Source organism: Ciconia boyciana, chromosome 2 (assembly GCF_034638445.1).
Source record: "Ciconia boyciana chromosome 2, ASM3463844v1, whole genome shotgun sequence".
In the NCBI taxonomy this organism is placed as follows: Eukaryota; Metazoa; Chordata; class Aves; order Ciconiiformes; family Ciconiidae; genus Ciconia; species Ciconia boyciana.
The window spans coordinates 82,533,213-82,556,976 of NC_132935.1; the positions used below are offsets into that span (position 1 = coordinate 82,533,213).

General features: G+C 46.9%; 1 protein-coding gene across 1 annotated transcript in view; it reads right to left on the reverse strand.

Annotated features, from left to right (window-relative positions):
- ANKH (ANKH inorganic pyrophosphate transport regulator) overlaps positions 1-16,733 on the reverse strand; it is a 108,969-nt gene extending 92,236 nt beyond the window's left edge. Inside the window, exon 1 of the mRNA XM_072853117.1 lies at positions 16,499-16,733. Coding sequence (XP_072709218.1) covers positions 16,499-16,594 — 96 coding nt within the window. The 5' untranslated portion in view covers positions 16,595-16,733. The remainder of the gene's footprint in view (positions 1-16,498) is intronic.
- Positions 16,734-23,764: the final 7,031 nt, after the last annotated feature.

The following is a 23,764-nucleotide window of genomic DNA, read 5'->3' on the forward strand; positions in this document are numbered from 1 at the left end:
GTGATAAAAGCGGATTGCCAAATCCTTCCAAATTTTGCTTAATGTGTTATCATTGAAAGCACTTCATTATGAACCTGAATATACATTGTCTTCTCTCATTATATTTTTCCTCATTCGACTGAGCAACCTCCATCCCCAAGCTCATCCTTCTTCTGTCCTGTCCCCCGCCCCCCGCTGATTCTGCTGGAGCAGAAAATGAACAGAGCTTCGTTTGTTCGCCGGTGCCAGCAGCAGCAGCAGCAACGTCAGCCCCGCAGCAGCGGCTGCCCTGCCTCTGCGGCCCCGGACGAGGGGACACCTCGTGTTTCCGGGAATCGTGCATCCCAATGAACTGCTGCTCCTCTGAGAGAACAGCTAGCGGGTTTGTGGAGGTCTCAAGTAGGCAATGATTTTTTTTTTTTAAAAAAAAGGAAGAGACATTAAAAAACTTTAGAATACTGCATATTCAGAGAGATCAAAAAATTTGCTATGAGAAGAGAAAAGCATTCAAAGTTAGGGTTTAAACAGCACTAGCAGGTTCTCTTAGGTAATCACTAGACAGAATAAGCTGAAGCCAGAGCATCTGCTTTCTTGCAGCTCCATTCAGGGACTCCCATTCCTTTTTGTGTATATATGGATCATATACTGGACATATACAGGCAAAATAATAGTTGTCTGTACCAAGTTCTGCTTTTTCTCTTTCTTCCCATCACAGAGGGAATGGAAACAACTTTCAAGGGTGTACGCTTCGGTCCTTTACGGTGCTCCAGGCACACATGCAATAGCATGACTTTCATTAACTCAAAAGTTCAGCTTTCCTGGCCCTGCTCTTTCCAGACCCTCATTCTTCTGGTAGCCTGGAGCCTTCTTCATTTCCAGCTTTAAGGTACTCACAGTCTGTTTACAGTCACATGTTGCTACCCAGTTAGCTCTTGTTTGTGGGTAGGCTAACATCTTCCTTTATCTACGTACAGACGGCAAACTTACTCGTGCTCTATGCGTCTTTAGTGGGATACAGACATCAAGGTCTTCCCGTTCCTCCCTCTCTGATAGGATGAAAAATGGAGAAACTAATAGCTGGGATTTCTTTTGCCTAATCTTTTGAACAAGCTTGAATTGACCTGCCTTAAGTATGTGCGGCCAGAACTGTGCAAAGCATCCCAGGTGAAATCTCCCTTGAGGCATGTATTATCTCTACGGGGAGACAGGTCATCAGATAAATCCTCCAAGATCTCCAATCTTCTCATCTTTATGTCATCCTCATGTATTTCATATTCTTTTTTTTTCCCCAGAGAACAGGAGCCCTTCGTGGTAATACTTCAGGCAGCTTGCAGTGCCTAGGTAGGGAAACACCCACTCGTATTCATTAGGAGATGACCCTGCTTTGGTAAACTTAGAGATTTGCAGTCTGAACTCTTGAGAGTACTAGGCAAGCCAAAAGCTATCTGCTGCTGAAGCTGTTATTTCACTAACTTGTTTATTCAGAATACTTTCTCCTAGTTGCATGTTTGGATTCTTTCCATTATACCAGTCGGTTTGTTGCTTCCTTACCCTCTTCCACTCTTCTGCTTTATTTCATTCTTCATTATCAACCTCTGTGGAAATGCTATCAATCAGCAATATCTGTAAGGTGGGGAGATTTTCAAAAAGAGTCTTAAGATCAACGTTGGCTCAGCACAAGTTTAATTTAGAACATGTGATGGGTCTGACTCACAGAGTGCTATTCGTGCCATCCATCCCTGATTTGGAACAAGCCTAGTAGTTTAGTTATGACCTGAAAATGTCTGAAGCCAAATTATATATAGCATTTTAAAAATATTTGTAATGTTAAGAATGGTTATAAACATCTCCAACGTCCCTCAAGTGATGCACAGGTTCACAGTGGATACATTTCTGTCTGAAGCCTATGCTGAACACCTACTTCACAACACCTGGACCGCTCTGCACAATGCATTCATGCCCATGTAAAATGACTGAGCTTGACATGCTTCTCCCAGATTTCCACAAAGGATTGCCTTTGAAAGAATACACCAAAGAGCAGAAGTACTCTCTGATCCAAAAGAGGCTTTGCTGAGATTAGATTCTCTCAGCACTCCAACATCTTTATCTCTGACCTTGCAGGTAAGAAAACATCACTGGTCAGCTACAGCAACGAGACCTCTATGGCAGGAACAGGCATGTGAGGAATGCAGGCAATGTTATTCTCGTCGGTGATCCAGAAATTGGCTTTAAGACTTAGTGAGAGAATAATCACCCTGACCTTCGTTTGCAACATCTCAAAAAAAAACCATCAGTGAGGACAGTAGGCATTTACCACGTGCCATCAGATGCCAATATGCAGGCAGAAAAATTTCACTGCTTCTCCTACACAGCATCATGCTGAGCAGGAATTCAAAACAAGCCACCGGGTGAGGCGACAGGGAGCCGCAGGTCACCGACAGTGGCAGAGCAGCCACAGCCACGTCTCGCCAGCACTGCCTCGCGCCTGCTGCTCGAGAAAAAGTGTCTGAACCAGACTGACCCGGAGCTGGCCCTGACACGGTGGGGTGTGAAAGGAGGAGTACAAATAGCTGGGCAGCATGTTCCTGGTACCGCAACTGCATGTCTGGAGGAACACGAAGAGGCGAGCACAGACCCTTTGCTAGATAAAGTTCTGCAGCTTCAGAAAGCTCACATTCTTCACTTGAAGCCTGGCTGCCTCGTATGAGATAAATACCTGTACATGAGCTTAACTCAGGCCTAAATTCAAAGCCCACAAACATCAAAAGGATTTCAAGTTAAGCATTTCTCTTGCTGAACCGGGCCTCTCGTTTGCAAGGGAGGAATCTGCCGAGGGCGGGCAGTGGGAACCTTGCTGTCACGATTACGGTGGGCTGCTTGCCTGCAAACGGCAACGGGACGTGATCTGGAGGCAGCCCCTGGACAGGCACGGAAAAGGAAAAGGAGAGAGGACAGAAGGGAAGCAGATATTTGAAGATTACAGACTACTCCGGAGAAAAGGGCGGCAAATGGGGGGCAGGGTGACAAGGAGGACCCAGGGAGGAGGGTCGGGAGCTGTCCAGGGCCACAAACCGCAGCAGCACACAGAAGGCCCCAAGCCAGGGCTGAACCCAAAAAATCCCCAGTTTTAGATAAACAAGTATAAGCAAAGAGCCAAAAACAGACAGTAAAAGATGAGATTGACAATGCCCAGTCCTTTTGGGTTCGGCTTGGCAGGCTGCAGAGGCCAGACCGTTGGCTGTGGTGCTGCATCAGTGCGCTGCCGCACAGGGATTCAGCGGAAGGGAAAAAAAGGACTGACTTGTGCGCGGCTCCCTATTTTTATATCCTGTTTCTCTCTTTCTCAATGGGATGTTTTCTTTCTTTCACAAAGGAATCACAAAACAAAGGGATATACACAGAAGATTTGAGGTTATAGAATCTTATCTGGCCAAAACAGAAAGAAGAAAAGTGCAGAGGTATTTGATGCTAAATGTCATGAGACTATAGAGGCACTATTCTTTACAGAGAGCAAATGAGAGATGCTCATGTTTGTAGTTGCCTTTGAAACCAACTCCCAGAAGCTGCAATAATAACCTCTTGCAAAACAGCTACTAATCCTCTTTTGTAACCGTTCCAAGCTGTCTGTGCGTCCCTCACCCCTATGCTGTGTCAATAGCAAAGTGAAACAGTGCTTACGGTCCCTCATGCTATAAGCACGTTAAGAGTAAAAAATAAATAAATCAAATACCCTTTGTTCCTCCAGCTGTAGACATAACCACTTCCCTGTCCGGCCAATTTGCTTATTTCTTGCCATAGCACTCCATACTCAGAGTTCTGAAGAGGTAAGGCAAACTCATCTAGAAATCACTGTATTCATATCTAATGGTTTCAGGTGCTGCCACTATTCTTATCTGCTCTTGAAAAAAGGTCAAGGATATTAGTGAGTCATGCTTTTTTCCCTCCATTTATTTCTACAGTTCAGCGCAGGTTATCCTTTATCGCCAGCTGGACGAGTATTGCTTTAACATTCTTCTTGGTCATGGTCATACAGAACCTGATTGCCTTTTCGTTAAGCTAAATTTACACTGGCATGCCTCCTTTGTCTACTTTAGACTTCCAGCGGGACGAGGGAGGAAAAAATATCTAGTTCATTATTCAGCAAGATATCAGTGATGAAATTACAGCCCCGCAGCCGCTCCGTCTGTAAGCATCTCAGCCTTTCTAATGTGGTGAAAAGCTTTCATGACCTGAGACAGGCATTTGCTGGACATTGGGACTTCTGGGATGTGCTGGTACTTCGGAAGCCTAAGTTGTCAGGCTTTTTCCTTGCAGGCAGCTTCCCCCTTGATCTAAATCACTCTCTCTTACTACTCATTTCCCCTTTCAAATCAGAGGATGCACACAGAACACAACAGGCTCCACATCTGCAGATTACTGCAAGCACAACCAAACCCTTGGAGCTCAAGTCACAAATATGCAACTTAACATGAGGTTTCCTTGACGAAGTCCCGAGGCAATGATTGTGCCTTTGCTAGCTATTTTCTCCTTAGTGATGCAACCACCCACAGTGCGGTAGGAGCTTGCAGCTGACAAAAAAGGCATGCCGTGATTTGGAAAAGCTAGCCCACAACTATACAGGCCTTTTCCGGACAGCAACACAAAGCTCACCAACAGGTCAAGTCTACAATAAGAAAATGTCAAGCGGGCTACCTGCTGTGATTTCTCATAAATTTATTAAAGAGAGAAATGTTGGCCTCTGCACAGTATTAGCAGAAAAAAACACACTACTTATATATTAGATCCAGAAGGCATTGCTGAAGAAAGCTCTTCCCAAGACTATTACAATGCTGGAGCATGTCCTAACCAGTAGACCGTTGACTGCATCTCAGAAAGCTCATATAAGAACAAGACGGTGAATGCTGAAAGGTCGTCATGCTCTCATGCTTTGAAATAAAAAGCTCTGAAGCAAAATGAGTGCCCACAAGTATATAAAGAACAGCGGTGCAGTGATCAGGAGTGCTCTCAAGGTCACATTTTGAAAAGATGAAATCCACGTACAAAACCATTGATTCAAAAATAAAGTAGCATTTGCACATGCAACCACCATAATAGCATGTAACCAGAGGCAGCTCAAACTGTAAGAGATGCATCAGGTGCACATGCAATTACCTAAGTAGTCCCATGCACAGCTCTCGTCCTTATTTCCTTAACCATTTTGCTTTGCGTATAAGCCAGTAAGTAATCAAGACAGTACTTTAGCACCACTCAGTGTATAATTCTCCTATAAAGGCATTTTCCTGCTCACAACACACTACGTACACGTGCAAAAGGTGTGTGCACCTTTTGTATTAGAGAAGTACTTGAAAACTGTATTTACCTGTGGCAAACAGAAAGCTTTTTGTGGATGACTACCTTCGGTGTCTTAAGAATCTGAAAAATGTTTTGTGGTTTGGACTTCCTTTCTCTTTTAAAGCAAATGCTTAAGATTGCGAAATTGTTAGGCCCCAACATAAACACAGGGGAAGCTGACAGTGCTGTCATACTAAATTTGGAGCCCCACATTACCAGTTGTTTTGTACTACTTAAGTGCAGAGAAAAATGGCCAGAGATGTCCCTGGGACTGTACAAAACCAAGGATAACTGGGGTTATTCTGATGGGCTTCAAAAAACTAGGAGCAAGAGAGGGCAAAAAATAAAATTTAATGAAGAGGATGATGCAAATACTCAGATTGGAAGATTTATTCCCCATCGCCTGTGAGGGAGCCCATAGGCTGTGCAAATGGGGAAAACCAGCTGCCCTTCCAAGTACATCACCTGGTATGTTCAGTTCTGCCAGGTAGAGTCGGTGGCCAGTTTGACCCCATCTCCTTAGCTGACCTCTTGAGCTCAGGGGATTGCAAATAATCCTAGCGGTCAAAGTCATCTCCAGAATGCCACAGTGGGGGAGGAAGTGGGATGGACCAATGGAGTAAGTTACAAAAGCTAATAACAGGACGAGGGCGAAATGGATGGGCTCCCTGGTAGCAATTAGGGTGAGGAGCTGCACTGCAGGCTCCAGCCTGGTGACAAAGCCACGTGGATGTCTGCGGAACGAAACCGCTCCAGCACCCATGGGACAACCAAGCAGAACAAAGGATCTGCAGAACCGAACTGGACAGACGGTAAGGGAGCAGGGCTGGGCGTGCACTTTATGGCATCGCGGGACCTGAAACATCCCCTGTGCTTGCCGAGTCTTGTCTCATGGCGGCTATGCCTTTAAGCCCTTCAAAAAACTCAGCAAGCCTCCAGTTTAAAAGCAGAGTTAAGATCTCCCTTACTTCCACGTTGAGGACATCTCAACACTCCACTTCTCTCATACTGGAAAGGTCCTCATATTTTGATAAGCTCGTATCATTTGGGGTTTTCCTCCTCAGCTCTGCCAGGGGTGACCCGCTTCTAAAATGAACAGGACAGGGGTTTCACAGTCAATACTTTTATTAGCTAGGTAACTCTGGTTTCTCCCCCTAGCAAGTGCTCTCTGTACACTGAACCTGGGAGGCGTCATGTGAAAAACAGAAGGCTGTAAGAAAGACAACTGTTTAATACTAGAAATTCTGCACCTCTGAGTTGTAATTTTTGTATATTTTACATTAGTATGTACAATTTAATAGGAAGAGGCCAAGCTAACAGCCCGTAACTACGTTACCCTTCTAGATTGCACTGTTCTTGAGGAGTACGTAGTTCCCAAGCTGCTTGTCTCCCTCACCAGAAGACGTGGTCTTCAGGTTTGACCCACCATGTACAGCACTAGACATTGATCACAACACTCTGCTTTTGGTGACTCACTGAGTTTGAGCCCACCTAAAACGCCACCACCACCTAACACCGTCTAAAGCACAGCACTCTTCATGCCAACACATTTTAGAAGGAAGTAATGTCTGAGAAGGAACGATTCCTGCTTTTTACTTGGAAAATCGTCTGAAAACCTTTTCAGTCTAAATTGCGTTTGACTGCCCCAATCTCTCTCGTTGCTCCTGGCCACGTTCTCCTCCATGGCAGTGACCTAGCTAACCCCGTTTCCTCTCCTTCATGATGACACCGCGGTTCATATAACTGCAGACAGTTATCAAATTCCCTTTTTTGTCCAAGCTATAAATGCTTCATTTCTATAATCTTTCCTCTTATGTAACTGACATTTTTTTTCCCCTCACCAGAACCAAAAATGTGACGTGCCTTCCTGGCCGCTAATGCTGCTACCTATTTGTTTTCTTCTCAAATGGGCTAAACGCTTTTTAATTGGTAAGATGCTGACAGAGGAATGGTAATGACGGACTTGTGCAAGAGTCTGTCTTTCATCTGCAGGACGGCAGATTTGAGATCAAAGGCTGCCATGTTCTTGGAACACGTTAGTATGCTGCGGCAAGGCAAGTCTTTGCAATGAGGAGGGAGCTGCTGGAGGTGGATCACAGCCACCTCACCTTAGCTGGCCATGGCTGCGGGAACAGCAGCTGCCGCTCACTGATAGAGAGCTTATACGAATAAGGTATTGGCCAGCGATACGCAGCAGAATGAAAGAGGGGTAACACGGTGTGAGTAGGAAGTAAACAGGAAAAAGAGTCTAACAAAATCTAAATATAAATCCTGCATTTTTAGGGAAGTAAATGTCAAATACTGTCATTAAAAAAAAAGAGGGCAAGAACGGTGGGTGCAGTGTGGTTGCAACCCCTTATACCTACACATGCTGACCATCTGGCTCAATGAAGGAAAAACAACAGTCCCAGCTGGCATGCATCAACACTTTCTTCGGCCACAGCAGGTCAAAGCCGTGCAGCCACAAAGATCCAAGGCCAGCACACGAAAGCTCAGGTATGGCCTGCATCTGACTTCATTCACTAATTTAAGTATGAAACGCAGGTAAGAAGCCAAGAAGACAGACCGCCTCCTTGCCAAAAGCCTTTCAAATGTATTTGTCAGCAAACGTACTAGCATGTGCTTTGGTGCGGTGAGCTTTCAGCCCCGCAGAGCCCTGTACCTTAGGGAATACTTACAAAGAGTCGGAGGCAGGTAGCTAAAAAAATGTAAACACAAATATGCTCTCCAGCTTGCATGGATGTGAATTTTCTCTGCATCTCCACTGGAAAATTTTCTGGGCTCTGAGAGTTGAAAAAGGTTGGAAACAATCGCCTTAGCGATCCAATAGCAATGCAAAAAAGCTATGTGAAACGAATCACTTGAAAATATGTTGCGTCTTGCAGTTTATTCGCTTCCCACGCTAAAAGCTGAACTCTTGTTGAACCACTACATCAGTAAAGCAAACTGGGCATGCTGGGCAACACTGACCAGCCTTTCTCCAATAGTAACACTCCTGCCACATCAAAAACAGTGAATTTTTTGCATCATCTTGGGGAAAATAATTAAATTGCCACTTGAGATCTCATGCCATTGTAGCACTTATTTTTCAACAAACTGCTCTTCACTCTCCAGTATTTTTCCTTTGTCCTTTTCTAGAACGCTCTTGAAAAGGGTATGGAAATCAATTGTGGTTTTGCAAATAACAGTTCTGTACTTCAGCCCTCTTTGGAACCAAACGCGTGTTTACACCTGGAATTATTCTTAGCTAATGTTTCATGCAGGCACTTTTATTCTGCACTACATCAGAAAGGAACTAATCAAGAAAAACTGCATATACAGACAAACTCTAAAGCAGGGTAGCAAAGTTCTGGGGGAAATCTGAAAGAGAAGCGATACCGTAGAGGAGACAGAAGATGGAGAACTCCAGAGCTTTGCTGTTTCAGACACTTAATGACATGGGTCATTTAGGTCTCTTGTTCTTGTGGCAGCTCCTTTTTAATTCTCTGGCTAATGGCTATCTGAAAAGGCAGCGGCAGTGCCTAAAACCATAGCTACAGCAATATCATGTCAGTAGAAAATCCAGCAAGCAGAAGGAAGCGTAATCTGATGATCTAATTGCATATTAACACTCCTGTTTCCCTCTCCCCAAAATCCACAGGGTTCAAGTACAAATAGGATGAGGTACCAATAGCTAGCTAGATTAGCTGGTTAAAATCTAAGGTTATTACAAATTTTCTATAATTTTTTTAAGAAACACATGTTCTGATATGCCATTTAAGCTGGAATTGAGCTCAGCAGTAATATATGTTATTTAAAAACATCACAGATTTCTGAAAGTAGCTACAAAGCAAAATCTGTTTGGAATTGCTCAGTTTTATGCACGGAGGTTTCTGCATGAGCTGGCAGATATATTTAAATTTTCTATTTATACAGCAACTTACATCCATGTTTTACAAACATGAAGGAATAAACTTTGTAACTGCCTTGTGAAACACATCACTATTTTAGAACTGACAAAATCCACACAAAGAGAGAGATAAATGTCTTGCCTAGGATCAAGATAGGAAGTCAATTAATAGCTAGAATCTGCACTTTCAGAGCTGAAGCCTTGCGTATATGCCTTCTTCACATATAAAAAGTCACTTATCTTCAAACAGTCATAAGATTGGTCATGTCATATAAGCCTTTGTATAGAACCAAGTTCACGCAGCAGCAAAACGAGCGAAGATTAAAAAGAAATCAGTTCAGACCAAATCAAATGCGTAGAGAAATCAGCCTTCTTGGTTTTGTGAAAACGCAACCAAAAGAAATGGACAAGAAAACCCCTGAAACAAATCAAATGGTCGGTCCAACTCCAAACCGAAAGTTTTACATTGGGGATTTCTCTCCAGGACGCAGAACACAGTGGTTCAAACCCCTTTCAAAATTTCAGTTTTGAACCTATGTTTTAAAATTAGGCTCGGGGTGTTTTCATCTCTCCTTCCTGATGCTGGCTTAGTCTACTAGCTTTTCACTGGCGTAGGGAGGAGAACCCAATTCCCCTGTCTCTGAAAGAAGCACCAGAAGTACTCGGCTACCACATGACCCTTTTGCAGGGAACATCCAGTGATATTATGACTGGAGTATCTCCAGAGAGAGCCCTCCACCCTAGACACTGGGACTCGGGACTGCTCGGCAAAGTGGTAAATACACCTGGTCTCCCACCGCATCGGTTATTCCTCTGGTAGGGAGAATCGTTTCCACCTCACAGACCTACAAGTTTTATTTTCAAACAACCTACTGGACAAACACCATCTGAACTCACAGTTCTGAGATGAATCAAACTACTTCAGAAAAAAATAAGTGGCTGGTTGGTGCTGCGAGGGGTTGCTTCTCCCTCCCTCCTTCCATCCCTCCCTGGAAATAGGCTACCTCTGCAGTTGTAGAGCTAGCCAACCGCTTCAGGCATGTTGAACGGGTATCATCAAGTACAAAACCTGCCACTTCTTAACAGTGAAGTGTAAGAAAGTCCGGAGAAGCCCTTACAGCCGCACTGACACAGCCGTGGGGGGTGGGAGGCAATGGGCATGGGAAGCAAGGAACTGGAGGAGTTTGTGAGGGAAGGAGAGGGTAGGATGAAAAAAGAGAAGGTACTGACAAACGAGGCACAGCACAGATCCTAGCTCTAGATTATGTATTTTACACGATGGCAACATGGAGCACTACAGGGGATGGACTCCTCATTTCATAGCTTCATTCTCATAATTTCTAGTATCAACTGAAATCTTCAGTGGTGATAGTCCCACAGCTCTTCATAACCTGTTTATTTTGTACCTTATGTGCTATAAAATGCAAATATATATTGGTTTAGCTGCCAGGAGTATCTGTCTCTGTTACCTTTAAGAACATAAATGCATTGCTGAGATTTGGCTTTTACCTGCAAATGTTTTATGAGATCTTTGACTTCTTCCCAGATCTCAGCGTGCATTGCTTGCTGTGAAACTCCAGCAAATGCTCTGCATGACTGGTGAATGCAACGCCTGGTATCTAATGCCTGCTGCAACTAACGTAGACATATAAGCCTAATTAATCACTTGTGTAGTCTCAGGAATTGTCTGTGTGGGCTACAGGCCACTTAGCATTGCCTTGAAAGCCCCCAGTGCTTGGCAGATGACTATTTAGGAGTTAAGGCTGTAGAGCTCCGGCTGGCATGCAAAAGGAAGTAAAGCCACGTTCCTTAGAAGAAGAAAGTCTCTGGAGTCAGTACTGAGGTACAAATCCTGAAAATTACTACTTCAGGTGTGTGTGGTTCAGTTTTCAATCCTTCATATAAGGTATCACTTGGATTTTCTCACTCCACACAAGGAAGTTAGATGTATTTCACCGATATTGCCTAGCCGCTTCCCTGACTATTTGGCTTGTGAATCCTGCAGAAGAAACGAATTCCTTCAAAATATTACCAGTGAAACTTAAAAAAAAATTAAAATTCTCTTGGTAGCGTACTCTGTAGTTGTTTGCTTCTTCAAGACAATTTAATCTATATTTAATTGAAAATGCTGTGTAGTTCACATTCATTTTAAAACAAATAGGGCACTTCCAACAATGTACCATACTAATAATGCAGTTGTGGTAATAACATACAGTCATGGTCTACACTAATTATAAGACCTTGTTACCTTTCTTGTTTACACAGTACTAAAGTCCTACACGATTTATATGAGTCCCTGACCTCTCACAACAGCAATACCAGGAGTACTTTGCACTCATACAGCACCTTTTATCTGGGAGCGCTTCTGAGACATGAATTTTCATTACATCCCTGTGACACCCAGGTAGGCGTCCAGGCACACTTCAAAGGCAGGGGAACTGTGCCACAGAAGGGTTACGCAACTTGGCCCACATCCCTGGGGAACAGCTGGGAATGTGAACTCTCCCATTGCTTGTTCTGAATGTCCAGACAATAACACTTACCCCAAAAATGAGCTTCATAAAGCATTAATCAAAAAGTTTAACCCCCTACTAAGTTTGCAAACGGCATGGGCAGACGATAAGCTCACTAATTCTTTTTGATACATTTTTCATGACCTGTTCTCCTTTTCTGGCAACACTTTTTTTCTTAAGAAAAAACAAAAAACAAAAACCAAAAGACATTCAAATACAAGGAAAAAAGTTTGTTTTTCCAGCAATTATTGCAAAATAATTTGGAACCCAAAACATTTAGCATTTCCTTTACGGCTCGCCTGTTTGACCCCAACCACTACACTGCACACGATGTATGGCAATTTCTCTGCAGGACCAGAGTGCCCGAGTGATCTCAGGAGAAGGCGGCAGCAGGACTCTGCTTGCTCAGTTTTAGTTTTCAAGGACCTGCAAGCCGCTGAACAACATAATGTCTGCATACTTAGCAGTTATGTTGGCAAATAAAACTGCCCAACCAACAACTAGTGACAGCAATTGAAACGAATCATTCAGAGGCTGGCCATACGATAGCTAGAAAGGAAAAAAAAACCTCCTACTGTTCCCGTTGATAATTAAGGGACTACTGCAGACAGGCCCCGAGTTCAAAATGTTGCTCTCCGCCTGGCCTTTGCCACCCCGTGAGCAGCAGAGAGAGTTACCAGCCACATTTGCAAGTTGTATTTAACGCTGCCTAGGGCTGATTTGGCACTTCTGAGAGAGTTAGTGAACTAACGCGCACCTCAGTTTTCCCCCCTTTATAATAATGCTAATGCAAAGGTACACGTACGTTACCAAGCAGGCCACCACAATGTATGTGAGCAGCTCTGAAACTGTATTAAAAGGAAAACTGATGTGGGTGGTGACGGATTTTTGAGCGCATGGGGTAACAGTGGTATTATTTGCTGGGTGAGTTGCTTGAGGTTGCGTTGCGCTCCATCACGAGAGCAGTTTATTTATTCATTTCCAAGCAAGTACGTCCAACAATATTTTTCACGGGAGCCAGGATTTTTAGTGCAAACTCTGCTCCCCAGCAGCTGAGCTCTAAATAAAACACTGATTATTGTGAATCTCAGGATAAGATGTTGAGAGTCGAATGCTCTCAGCAGCAGAAGGAAAGGGAGAATCTCTCTTCTGGTGGTAAGCGTTAAGCTCTTGGGATGAAAATGCTCTGTTGTGTATATTTGTGTGTGCATACATATACCTAGAGAAAAATAAATAAATACATGCATGCACACACACACACATTTATGCAGAGAAGGAACATTCAGCCAAAATATTTGGGACTATTTTCCTGAAGGCCTTACTCTAAGAAGAAAGCTACGCAGTATTTTATTTCATAAAAGCTATTTAGTACTGTAAATAAATTGTAAGGGAAATGGATTGCAGAAGGGAATCGGTTAGAAATGGTTTCTTTCTCTAATCTTCTGCTAATTTACCTGGTCATGCATCAGGACTACATTTTTTAGCGGGGGGAAAAAATCAGATATTTGTCTAAGAAGATTTTACGAGGTGAACAGATGAGGTTAGCTCACTAGATTGGAGTGAATCTGTAATATAGCCTTGTCCAAAAGTGTTACTGGATTAGGGTCCAAAGGTCAACAGGAGGCTCCTCACTGGCTATAGTGGTTCTGGAAGTGACTGCAGGAGATGAGCTTGTTAGTTCTTATGAGCATCGCTCCAGCATTTTTTACTTCCTACAAACTGAACGGACTTGTCATAGAAAACATCTCATATGGGGCAAGGGTGACAGTCATAAACTATGTTCTGCAAATATTCTCTAGCCTTACTGTAAATTTCCCTTAAAGCAGCAAGAAATCTAGAGACAGTGACATACCAAGGATCTGGCAATTTCCTAGTGATGTTTGCTATTGAATAAAACTATTTAACACCCAGAAAAGCCTCTCAAGGTAAAAACCCGTGAGATTCTCTTTGTTTCTCACTTTTCAATCTCAGGTGCCTAATAGTATTAGGTTTTGTTAAATAGGCTCTGCTTTGAACACTCTGCTTCCAAATACTCTCCCCGCTTGAGAGAGCAATGTATGAATGCATCAAAAGGGTTTATGACTTACAGCATTTCTTAAACACCTCTTCTTCCCTGGTCAGGCAAGGTCCATTCTCTCCCTAAATTCTACAGTCATCTCTTACTTCTGACCTATAGTTCTCCTGTCTCTTTTACAGTATTGTCCAGAGCGGGTAACATTACTTCATGCAAATTTTACTTCCCTTATCATTCTCAGAAATCTTTTTTATCTGCAGCATACATTCACAGGAGGAGGTAGGGCAGCCTTTTCAGAGCTATCTGTTGGCACACCCATTCTTCTATGTTGCTTCCATTCAGCCCTGTCATTATTACAATTTTGAAGAGCAGAAAGGTGCCTGGCTCAGCAAGTCAGTGTATCTTCAGCCACACAAGTCCAACAGCAAAGTCCTACATGTGTAAAAAATAACTTCATGTATTATATACAGGAAAATAAAATCCCTGTCCTTTTGTCTGTAAGAGGATCTCTTCAGACCTGGAGTAACTTTGTCCCTGTCTCGGTTTCCCGATTTCCATGTAGGTAAGTCTCCCACTAGGCTGGTACAAAAAGCGTCTTTCCAGCTCCCACTTCTGAACTGGGGTTTTCTGCAGGAGTCCCCCCGCTCGCTAGATTTCTCCCTTTTCAATTAAGCACCTCCCCGGGCTGCCATCTGAGACTGGGGATAACCCCAACTCTTCTGGAGGGCCAATCCTATGACTTGGCTATCAAATAAAACACATTTTCTAAGATATATTCTCCCTAACACTGTCAAAGTTGGTTAGATAAGTGCTTACATGTATCATCCACATGTTAACATCCCTCCCGTGTCACTGGTACCCAGCCAGCCAGAAGGCCCCTCACTTACAGAATTGTTATCTCTCGCTTGCTAATTTTTGAACTCCTGGTCCAGAGCACACTGAAGTCAAGGGGATGTTTTTGCCGGGCTGACAGGGATTTTGAATCAAGCTGACCTTGTATGAAGCAAACTGCATAGACGCACCTGTCATACTCAGTTTGCTGAGTGAACTGCTTTCAGTTTTTCTGCTATATGTTATTAATGTGGCACAGTTATTAGCACTTAAATCACCTTTTCCCTTTTCGTGTCTATCTTTAGTTTCCCCTTCTGCCCCCCCGCCCCGAGTATGATTTATAGAGACTGACTTAGGAAAGTATGTAGTTGTTAGACAAGGATGGAATTGCATTTTTTAGTATCACGGCTTATTTAAATTTAAAGGACTAGGAAGCACAATGTGATTAACTCAGCCATGACAAACCTTTGATTAATGTTAGCTATTTTTTCCCACTGTAGTATTTTTCCTTTCACTTTCTTCTTTACAAACGGGTGAAAGCACACACTAATTTTCTGGTATCTTTGCTCAAGGAGCATGGGAGCAAGCGCCTCTTCTGCTTAGAAAACAAGAGCTTCTCAGCAAAACTGAGATTACTTAGGCCAAGGATAAAAGCTATTTGAGATGCAATGCTTACTGTGGCTGCTCAGCTTAACACTCCTAAATATTAATTATACCGTCCTACTAAAAATGTAATACTAGGCCCTATACAGCACAGCCTGACACAAGACCGGGGGCCTTACCTGTCATAAATACCGAAACAAGAGAGGAGAGATTTCCCCATACCACAGCGGTGTGGCAAACAAGCACCCTACGTGGAAAGCTCTGGCAAAGGAGGAGGGGGTACATCAAGCACAAAACATGTTTTTAGGGCAAACGCAGCAAGCGGGGACTAGGAGGACGAAGCAGGAGGGCTGCGTGTACGGGAGACTGACGGCGAGTCAGGGGACACCGGGACATTTTCCTAGTGCCAGGAGAGGGGACAGCCTTAGGTCACCAGCACCGCCAGGGAATTTCAGCAGGGCTGAAGTGCACAGATCTGTTCACGGCTGAAGTATGGTGGCAGCAGCTCCTCCCGCAGTGCCCCGATCTTTCCAGCCTTCTGCCCTGTGGCCATCGCCGCCGACTCCCGCCTCACAAAACACCGGCGGAGGAAGGGGCGCAGCCAGAGGCTCACCTGCCCGGAGCCCCGCCGGGAAGCCGCCCCCTCACCGAGGGGATGCCAGCGGCTCCCCGCCGGGCTGCCGCCCTCCTCCCGGGATGCCGCGGCGGGGGCTGCCGGCGGCGGGCGGCGGGGCGGGGGGGGCCACGCCGCTGCGGCAGCGGCGGGAGGCGGGGGGGCCGCGGCGCCCCTCGGCAGCGGCCGGCGGGGGCGGGCGGCGGCAGCCGGGCCTCCCTCCCCGCGCCCCGCTCCAGCGCGCCGGGTCCCCGGGCTGAGCCGGCCGCCGCCGCCGCCTCCGGGCTCGCTGGCTCCGCCGCCCAGCTGCGCTGCACTGCGCTAGGGGCTGCTGCACCTGAGCGGCCGTGTCAGCGGCGGGAATAAACCAAAGCCATTATGTAATTTCAGATTATATAATCCTAAAATAGAAAGGGGGAAAAAAAACCCCCAAACCCGACCCAAAACGCGCCGTCCTTCCCCGCGCGTCTAGCGGGGTGCGGAGCAGCCCGCGCTCTCGGGCCGCCGCCGGGGCACGCACGGCGGCACCGGTCGCCCGCAGCCCCCAGCGGCGCAGGGGCCGCCGTCCCCGCCCGCCGCGATGCGCCGGGGGAGGACGGCGGGGCCCGGCCCGGCCCGGCGGGGCCCGGCCCGCCTCTCCTTCCTTTCCCCGCGGAGGCGCCGAGCCCCGCCGGCACGGCCCTGCGGAAGGGCGAGGGTCGCCCCCGGGGGAGGCGCTGCCTTACCTGCTCCCCGAAGTCGATGGCGATGTTGGTGATGCCGAGAGGGACCAGGAACCGGATCAGGGGCCAGTAGTTCGTGAGCGCTGGAAATTTCACCATAGTCCCAGCTGCGCGGTGACCCCCAGCGCATCTGCCGCGGCAGGAGACGGCGCGGGAGGGCGGCGGGGGGGAAGGATGAAAGGGCAAAGGAGGAGGGTGCGTGCGTGTCCCTGTGCGTGTGTGCGGGGGGGGGGGGGATCAGGGCGAGGGAGAGGAGCAGCAGAGCCCCCTAAAAATAAAGCAGCCGGGGGAGCGGGCGGGGGGCCGGTCCCTCCCTGCCCGGCGCGGCTCGGCCCTGGCGGGTGCTGGCTGGGCGGCGGGGCGCGCTGTGCTGCCGCCTTAGCAGGAGACCCGAGAGATCAAGTCCATCCCCGCCGCCCTCCTCCCACACAACAATGATCCGCCGCCGCCGCCGCCGCCGCCGCTGCCGGAAAAAAAAAGAGGAGGGACACCGCCGCCAGCCACTCGTGCGGGCAGCGCTGCCATCCTCGGGGCGCGGGGGCCAGGGGAAGGGCCGGGCCGGGGCCTCCCCCCCGCCTGACGCTCGCCGGCGGCGGGGCGACGGCCGCGGCGCCGCGCAGGAAAACGCCGCCCTCCTCCCCGCCGCCGCCGCCGCCGCCGCCGCGGGGCCGGCGCAGGCCGCGGGGCCGCGGTGCGGGGCCGGGCGCCGCCGCCGCCGGAGGTGCCTGTGCGGGTCGGCGAGGCGCGGTGCGGGGCCGGCGGCGGTGCGGGGCCGGCGGCGGTGCGGCGGGGCCCAGCCGCCGGGCGCCGCTCCCCGGCGCGGGCTGCCGGAGCACGTGGGTTTGACACACGCTCGGCGGCCGGGCCGGCTGGCGGCGGCGGCGGGGGAAAGAGCGGCACCGAGCGGCTCCTCCTGACGCCGGAGCGGCCGCGCTGCCCCCCCCGCCCGCGGCGGCGGCGGGGCCGAGGGCAGCGGCCGGGCCGGGCACCTGTCCGACCCCCCGCCCCCCGCGCCGGGTCCCGCTGGGCGCTGTGGGGTTCCCCCCGTGTGCGGGGCTCTCGCCCTCCTCATGCAGCGGGGGCGGAGGAAGGCTTTTCCTGGCCGTGGGCTCCGGGCCTCGTGCAGGGGCACTTGCGGAGCTGCAGGGAAGGTGGGGGTCCTTAACGGGGGCGTCGACCAAGATGTCCGACCCACGGCTTTTCTTGTGGTCAAACACCGCAAATAAATAAATGGTGAACGTTTGCCAATGCAGCCGCTTCGTTTTTCGAAGTCTCTGCCCGAGTCCTGGACGAGGGAATGTGTTTGTGGCCCCTCGCAGCTGGCAGGAGGGTCCTCGCTGGCGGGGGGCACACGTACCTTTCTGACCCCCGGCCCTGGCGAACCGTGGGGCTCTGTCAGCGTTATGGGTTGGGGAAAGAAGAGAAAGCAAACCCCTTCCGAACGCGTTGTGGAAGTTTCTCAACATTTTCAAACTCGCAGGGGCGGTTTGGGGTTTTGTTGTAATTGAGTTTTCTCTGGGGTGTTTAGGTTTGTGGCGTCACCTTCACCTTGCCACCTTCAAGGAGGGTTGGCAAATATTTTGGGAAGGTGGAAGCCCAGTGAGGAACCAGTCGTCTGTATCTGATCCTCAGAGGAGCAGTGGCCAGCAGAGTGGTGGTGGACAGCCTTCCTCGCCCAAAGTCTCCTGTACTAAAATGTTCCTGTAAGCAAGAGCCATTCCACATATTTTGGAGAGTCAACAGGAGGTGAACTCTGAAAATCCTTGACAGACAGATGACAGGCTGTGGGGTGGGGTTGGAGTGGGAGAGCCCCTGGTTCCCGGGGTGACTTGGCAAAGCCAGCCTCAGGTGTCACTGGAGGTTTTTTCCCTCCTACAGCTGGAGTTTGTCTCACCTAGCAGCCCTTAAGCTGGTACAGCCTTCCTTGTGGGCACACAGGAGCAAACTCAAACACTTATGGGAGTGGAAACCTGCCTTCGTCCTGTAGATCACTTAAAATGCCACGAGCATGGTGTCCTGGGGATGGTGGAGCGGAGCAATGCAAAGCAGGAGAGGACAATAAACTGAGAAGAGGGGAGCAGGAGCCTAAGTGTGTCTTTGAATTAACAGCACCAAATCTTCATCATCCTAAGGAAGATCTGATCATCTCCAGATGGACCAGTGGTTGCTCCATCGGACAGCTTCAAACCACGTCCGCGATGGGGAACATTGGGTCTCCAGCCAACCAGACTAAAGTTGGACCGAAGTGAGAACTCTCATGTAGATGCAGGGGCCTTACGCCAGCTGCCTTGTTTTCCTTGTTCGCTTGCACTGAGCTGGATTACCTGCCAATTTAGGCATAGCCTGTGTGTATGCTTATGTGTAAGTTGTAGAAGGTCTGTGTAGTAGGTCCCTTTCTTTGAAGCAAGTCTCACGGCTTTTGAAGACAAGGCTGGATATCTTTCAAAGCATTAATTCAATATTAAATTCTGTCTTCCCGAGACTGTATTTGATTTTAGATAACTGTATTGCCAGTAACTAATTTCTTCCTGATGGGACTAGGTTTTATTGGGAGTGAGGTCATTCCTCCTTGCCATGGGTCTGAGAACAACTTATACTGAAACTATGGAATAATATTGTTTACAGCTCTGTATTTTTACCTATTTTCTCGGTAAAGTGTCCCTATTTTGTTTCAGCTTAGAGGGATTATATTTTTAGGGGAAAGAAACCTTTAGTGTTGTTCTTGAGTCAGAGAAAAGTAAAAGGGAAGCCCCAAAGCCACTTGTCAATATATGATTTTAACCTGCCATTTGAAAATTTCAGGTGAGCTGATGTTTGAGGACTACCTCCTCTCATTCTTGGCAAAAACAAGGCACCACAAAATTAAAGCTTCCTGAATGAAAACATTTGGACACTGAGTGTGTGGTTCACAGCGCTAACTATAAAGCATACATAGTGATTAATTACTTTGTCACAAAATTATGTTCAGTCCTGGAAACACTGAGACACCCATGTAGTTTTATGGACTATAAGTGAAGCATATCCTTTTGGGGGTTTGTTATGTGTTCATAAGGTAGTTGATACTTTTTAACTCCAATAGATAATGAATCAGGCCCCTTACATCTAATTAATTTCCATCTGATCGGTCACTTGAGAACTCTGATTAACTTTTTGTCTTACAGCTGCCCAAAGCAATAGTACAGTTTTATTTTAAGAGTAGTTTACATTTTACTTCATAACATGTCCTGGGAAAATGTTAACCTGACTGATGCAGTCTTGAGTCCCGTATATTAAAATCATTAAACTTATTTAACAAACTGTTAGGCTATGTTTTAGGTTTGTCTGTCTGCTTCCCATTCGTATCTTCTGTTTATGGGATGAATGTAGTTCTTGTGTGCTTCTCTTTCAGCCCAGGTCATATTTGCTCCTCGAATTCATTACAGAGACAAAACTGTGTTTGGAACGAAAGAAAAAGGATGGTTTCTCACATCTTGAAGTCAGTAGTTTGCTCAGCTGATGAGCTGAGGAAATAGGTCATTTTAGCTGTCTTGGGCAAAAAGCGCTGATTAGTAATCATTTCCTTTCTAGCATATTTTCTGTTACACTACATTTCTTACTCATATACCAAACACTGTCTGTTTGTTTAATGGAATAAAAAAGGCACAGAGAGGACAGCAGGAAATAATTAGACATAGTCTCTCCACTTTTGATAGAAAAATGATCTGGTCCAGGAGTATCTTGGATGGAGGCATCTCACTGGAGATGGAAGTCCGTATGGATCATGTACAGTGCTGTAATGTGTTCCTCTGCGGTATATTACAATATAAATGATGAAACGTATGAAAACTCCCTTGTCCTTGGTAGCGAAATGTATCTGTAAGTGCTGCTTAAGCAACAGGGTCAAAGTCTGTAGAAGTCCCCAGTAGCAGATCCTATCAGGGCAGTGCACGTTAGCTTTGCTCACACAGTCAGAAATCCAACACGCGGATCAGCACAGAGCTTTAACATGTGTTAGAGTCCCAGTCCTTTCCTGAACTTAAAGCAGGCCCCTCACCACAACTGCACGATGGGAATCTTGGGAGGACCCTGCTGTGGTATTGCCTTGCTTCAGAAAGGTGCCTCTGTTTCCTTGTTGAAATAACATTTTCTTCCTGCTGAAGAAAATGGGTCTTGGGTTTTTTTTTAAATCACTGTGCTTGGTCTTTCCATCCCCAGTTGGCTATTTAGCTGTCACCCCTGCTTTTTTGAGCTACTGCTCTCTTCCAAACCTTATCTTCTGCCTAGAATTTTTTTTTTCTTACCGTCTAGCAATTGGGAAGCACTCATTGCATGTGTCAAGGAATTCAAACTAGTGGATAACAACATCTGTGAGCCAGTCGTTCCATAAGAGGACAGGTGAACTGGGTTTCCAGGCCTACAGGCTGGCCAATAATTCTGGTCTCTGAATGACCTTGGGCTGGCAGAGAGCAACAGACGACTGTCTTTTCCTGCCTGTTATCTGACAAAGTGGAAGGACATCTCCACAGTCATATTCTGCTTCTGTCTTGAGTTATTCCTCCCCCTGCAACAGCTGCCTCTTGCAGACATAACTTTTAAGTTGGAACTGAGTCTGATGCGTATTTCCAGCTCTTTATACAACAATAATTAAAACAATAAGATTGTCATTTGAAAATGTTGTCGAACTATAACTGAATGTTGCTGTAGGAATGCTCAGAATGTGGATCTTGTGCACTTAGTGGAAAAATACTCATTCCTATTTAGTATTGAGGAATAAAAAGCAAAAATAATCTACCCACTAATTTTTTTTAGAGGACTGGCCAGACACAAAGCTTGGTTTTAAGGAACCTTCGTGACCCAGCTGAAGGTCCCCTTCTTCCCTTGGGATCCCAGTTCTGCAGAAAGCCTGTTCCTAGGAAAAAGGTATGCTCAGCCTCTTCTTTTCCTGCAGGGCGAAGGAGAGCTGTATGCACAATATTTTCTTTTCCTAGGTGTAAACTAAGCCTATGTCACTGCAATCACTGTGAGTTGTACAGAAAGCCTTCATCTCAAAGGACTGGTGGAACTCTCCCTGTCTTACTCCTCATGCATCAGCCTTAGGATCAAGGGGCACGATGTTCTTTGGCTGTGTGCCTGGCCATGACTTCTAGGCTATTGCGGTCCATAACTGGAAAGACTACAGAAACGCTGCAGGAAAATTCTGTATATTTATATAACGTTTTATTCTGTGAATGGGTAGACTGAACTGAAAGATTAGAAAATAGCCACAGGAATCGGGATTGTCAGCCAGACAAGTGTCCGACTAATCCAATTCCAATTTAGCTACAGCTCTGTGTGAAGAATGAAAATGGTCTTTACGATCATCCTGTGTCCCCTCCCTAAGGCCAGTCTGCTCCGTCCGCAGCTGGCTTGTCGAGTTAGATGATGAGGATGGTGCCCCTGCGGGAAGCCCATGTCTTTCTTTTTTGTCTGGCACAAGTGCACTGGCAGCTTCAGGCAAAACTGTTTCCCAGCAGATGAAGCAGGGGAAGCTTCCTATTAATGCTTAATAAACCAAGATAAAAAGAATGTCGGTTTTCAGTGGCACAAGGAGACCCGAGTCACTCAGAAGTACCTGACTCATTTTTAGGTGAGAATTAAAGTGCTGTCTCTGGTCGCCTGCAGCAGGGGACCAGTCCAGAACTTGTCTTCTGCCACAGGGCGTCCGGCAGTGTTGGCTCTTTACGCCCTGTCTTCACAACGGCATCTGCTCCACCACTCACTCAAGCTCATGGCCTGGGGTAATCCCAGCTGTATGCACAATTTGTGGTCCTGGAATTAATAGCCTGATTTGTCTTTTGGGCTTGTGTTCCGAGTCCAAGACTGTATCTTCTTCTTCTGAGATGACATGAGGCATGTGACTCTGCAGCAGCTCTGAAACAAGGGACCTGGTGGCAGCAGCTGGTCTCAAGCTGCAGGCTGCTGGTGGGGATACGTAGTGATGCCCAACCGCAGCTTCACTCACTAAGGCAACGCTGTGCCATTTCTTAGCAGATTAATCCCAACGGCTCCTTTTTCAGTGTTGGAGTTGCATAAATGTGAATACTTCATTGCAGGAGGCTAACTGGACCAGGCTCAGTCTGAGTTAGATTTCTCTCTTTCAAGTGCTTGTAGTGCGGCATCCGTGATCCTGAGGGACTTTGGTGCTTATGAACCTTTGTGCTGGTTTCGGCTGGGATAGAGTTAATTTTCTTCATAGGAGCTAGTATGGGGCTATGTTTTGGATTTGTGCTGGAAACAGTGTTGATAACACAGGGATGTTTTCGTTACTGCTGAGCAGTGCTCACACAGAGTCAAGGCCTTTTCTGCTCCTCACCCCACCCCACCAGCGAGTAGGCTGGGGGTGCACAAGAAGCTGGGAGGGGACACGGCTGGGACAGCTGACCCCAACTGACCAAAGGGATATCCCATACCATATGGCGTCATGCTCAGCATATACAGCTGGGGAAGAAGAAGGAAGTGGGGCACGTTCGGAGTGATGGCATTTGTCTTGCCAAGTAACCGTTACATATGATAAAGCCCTGCTTTCCTGGGGATGGCTGAACACCTGCCTGCCCATGGGAAGCAGTGAATGAATCCCTTGTTTTGCTTTGCTTGCGTGCATGGCTTTTGCTTTCCCTATTAAACTGTCTTTATCTCAACCCACGAGTGTTCTCACTTTTCCTCTTCCGATTCTCTCCCCCATCCCACCGGGGGGAGTGAGCGAGCGGCTGCGTGGGGCTGAGCTGCCGGCTGGGGCTAAACCTTGACAACCTTGCATCCTACGGAGGGGGTTGCATTGTCCTCGCGTCAGGCCTGAGGCTCTGGCATCGTTTCATGATCAGAGGGAGAGAAGCTTTCTCATCATCAGAGCAAACATATACAAATGTTGCATTTCATCAGCATGGGAGAAATTAAGTCTTTAAACATAAAGTTTTTTTGTGTTGTGTGTAGGGTTTTACATCCCCCCCCATTTCTAAATTACAGTTTATTTAATTATTATAACATATGCATTCAAACATCTTGAAAGAAATGCAAGTAATAATTTAAAATATTTTCCAGAACTTATTTCTAATTAATAAATTTAAATGTATTTATATGCTTAATAAACTTTGATTTTCCTGGAATTCAGAATCCGTTTTTTTATGTACATTTGGCATCTTTGCTCCAGGCGTTAGGACATACTAGGACTCTCTGCAGCCTGTTTGCTTCTCACTCAAACGTCTACATGGAATCTCACTTGCTGGGCTATACTTGAAACGTAATAAGCACACA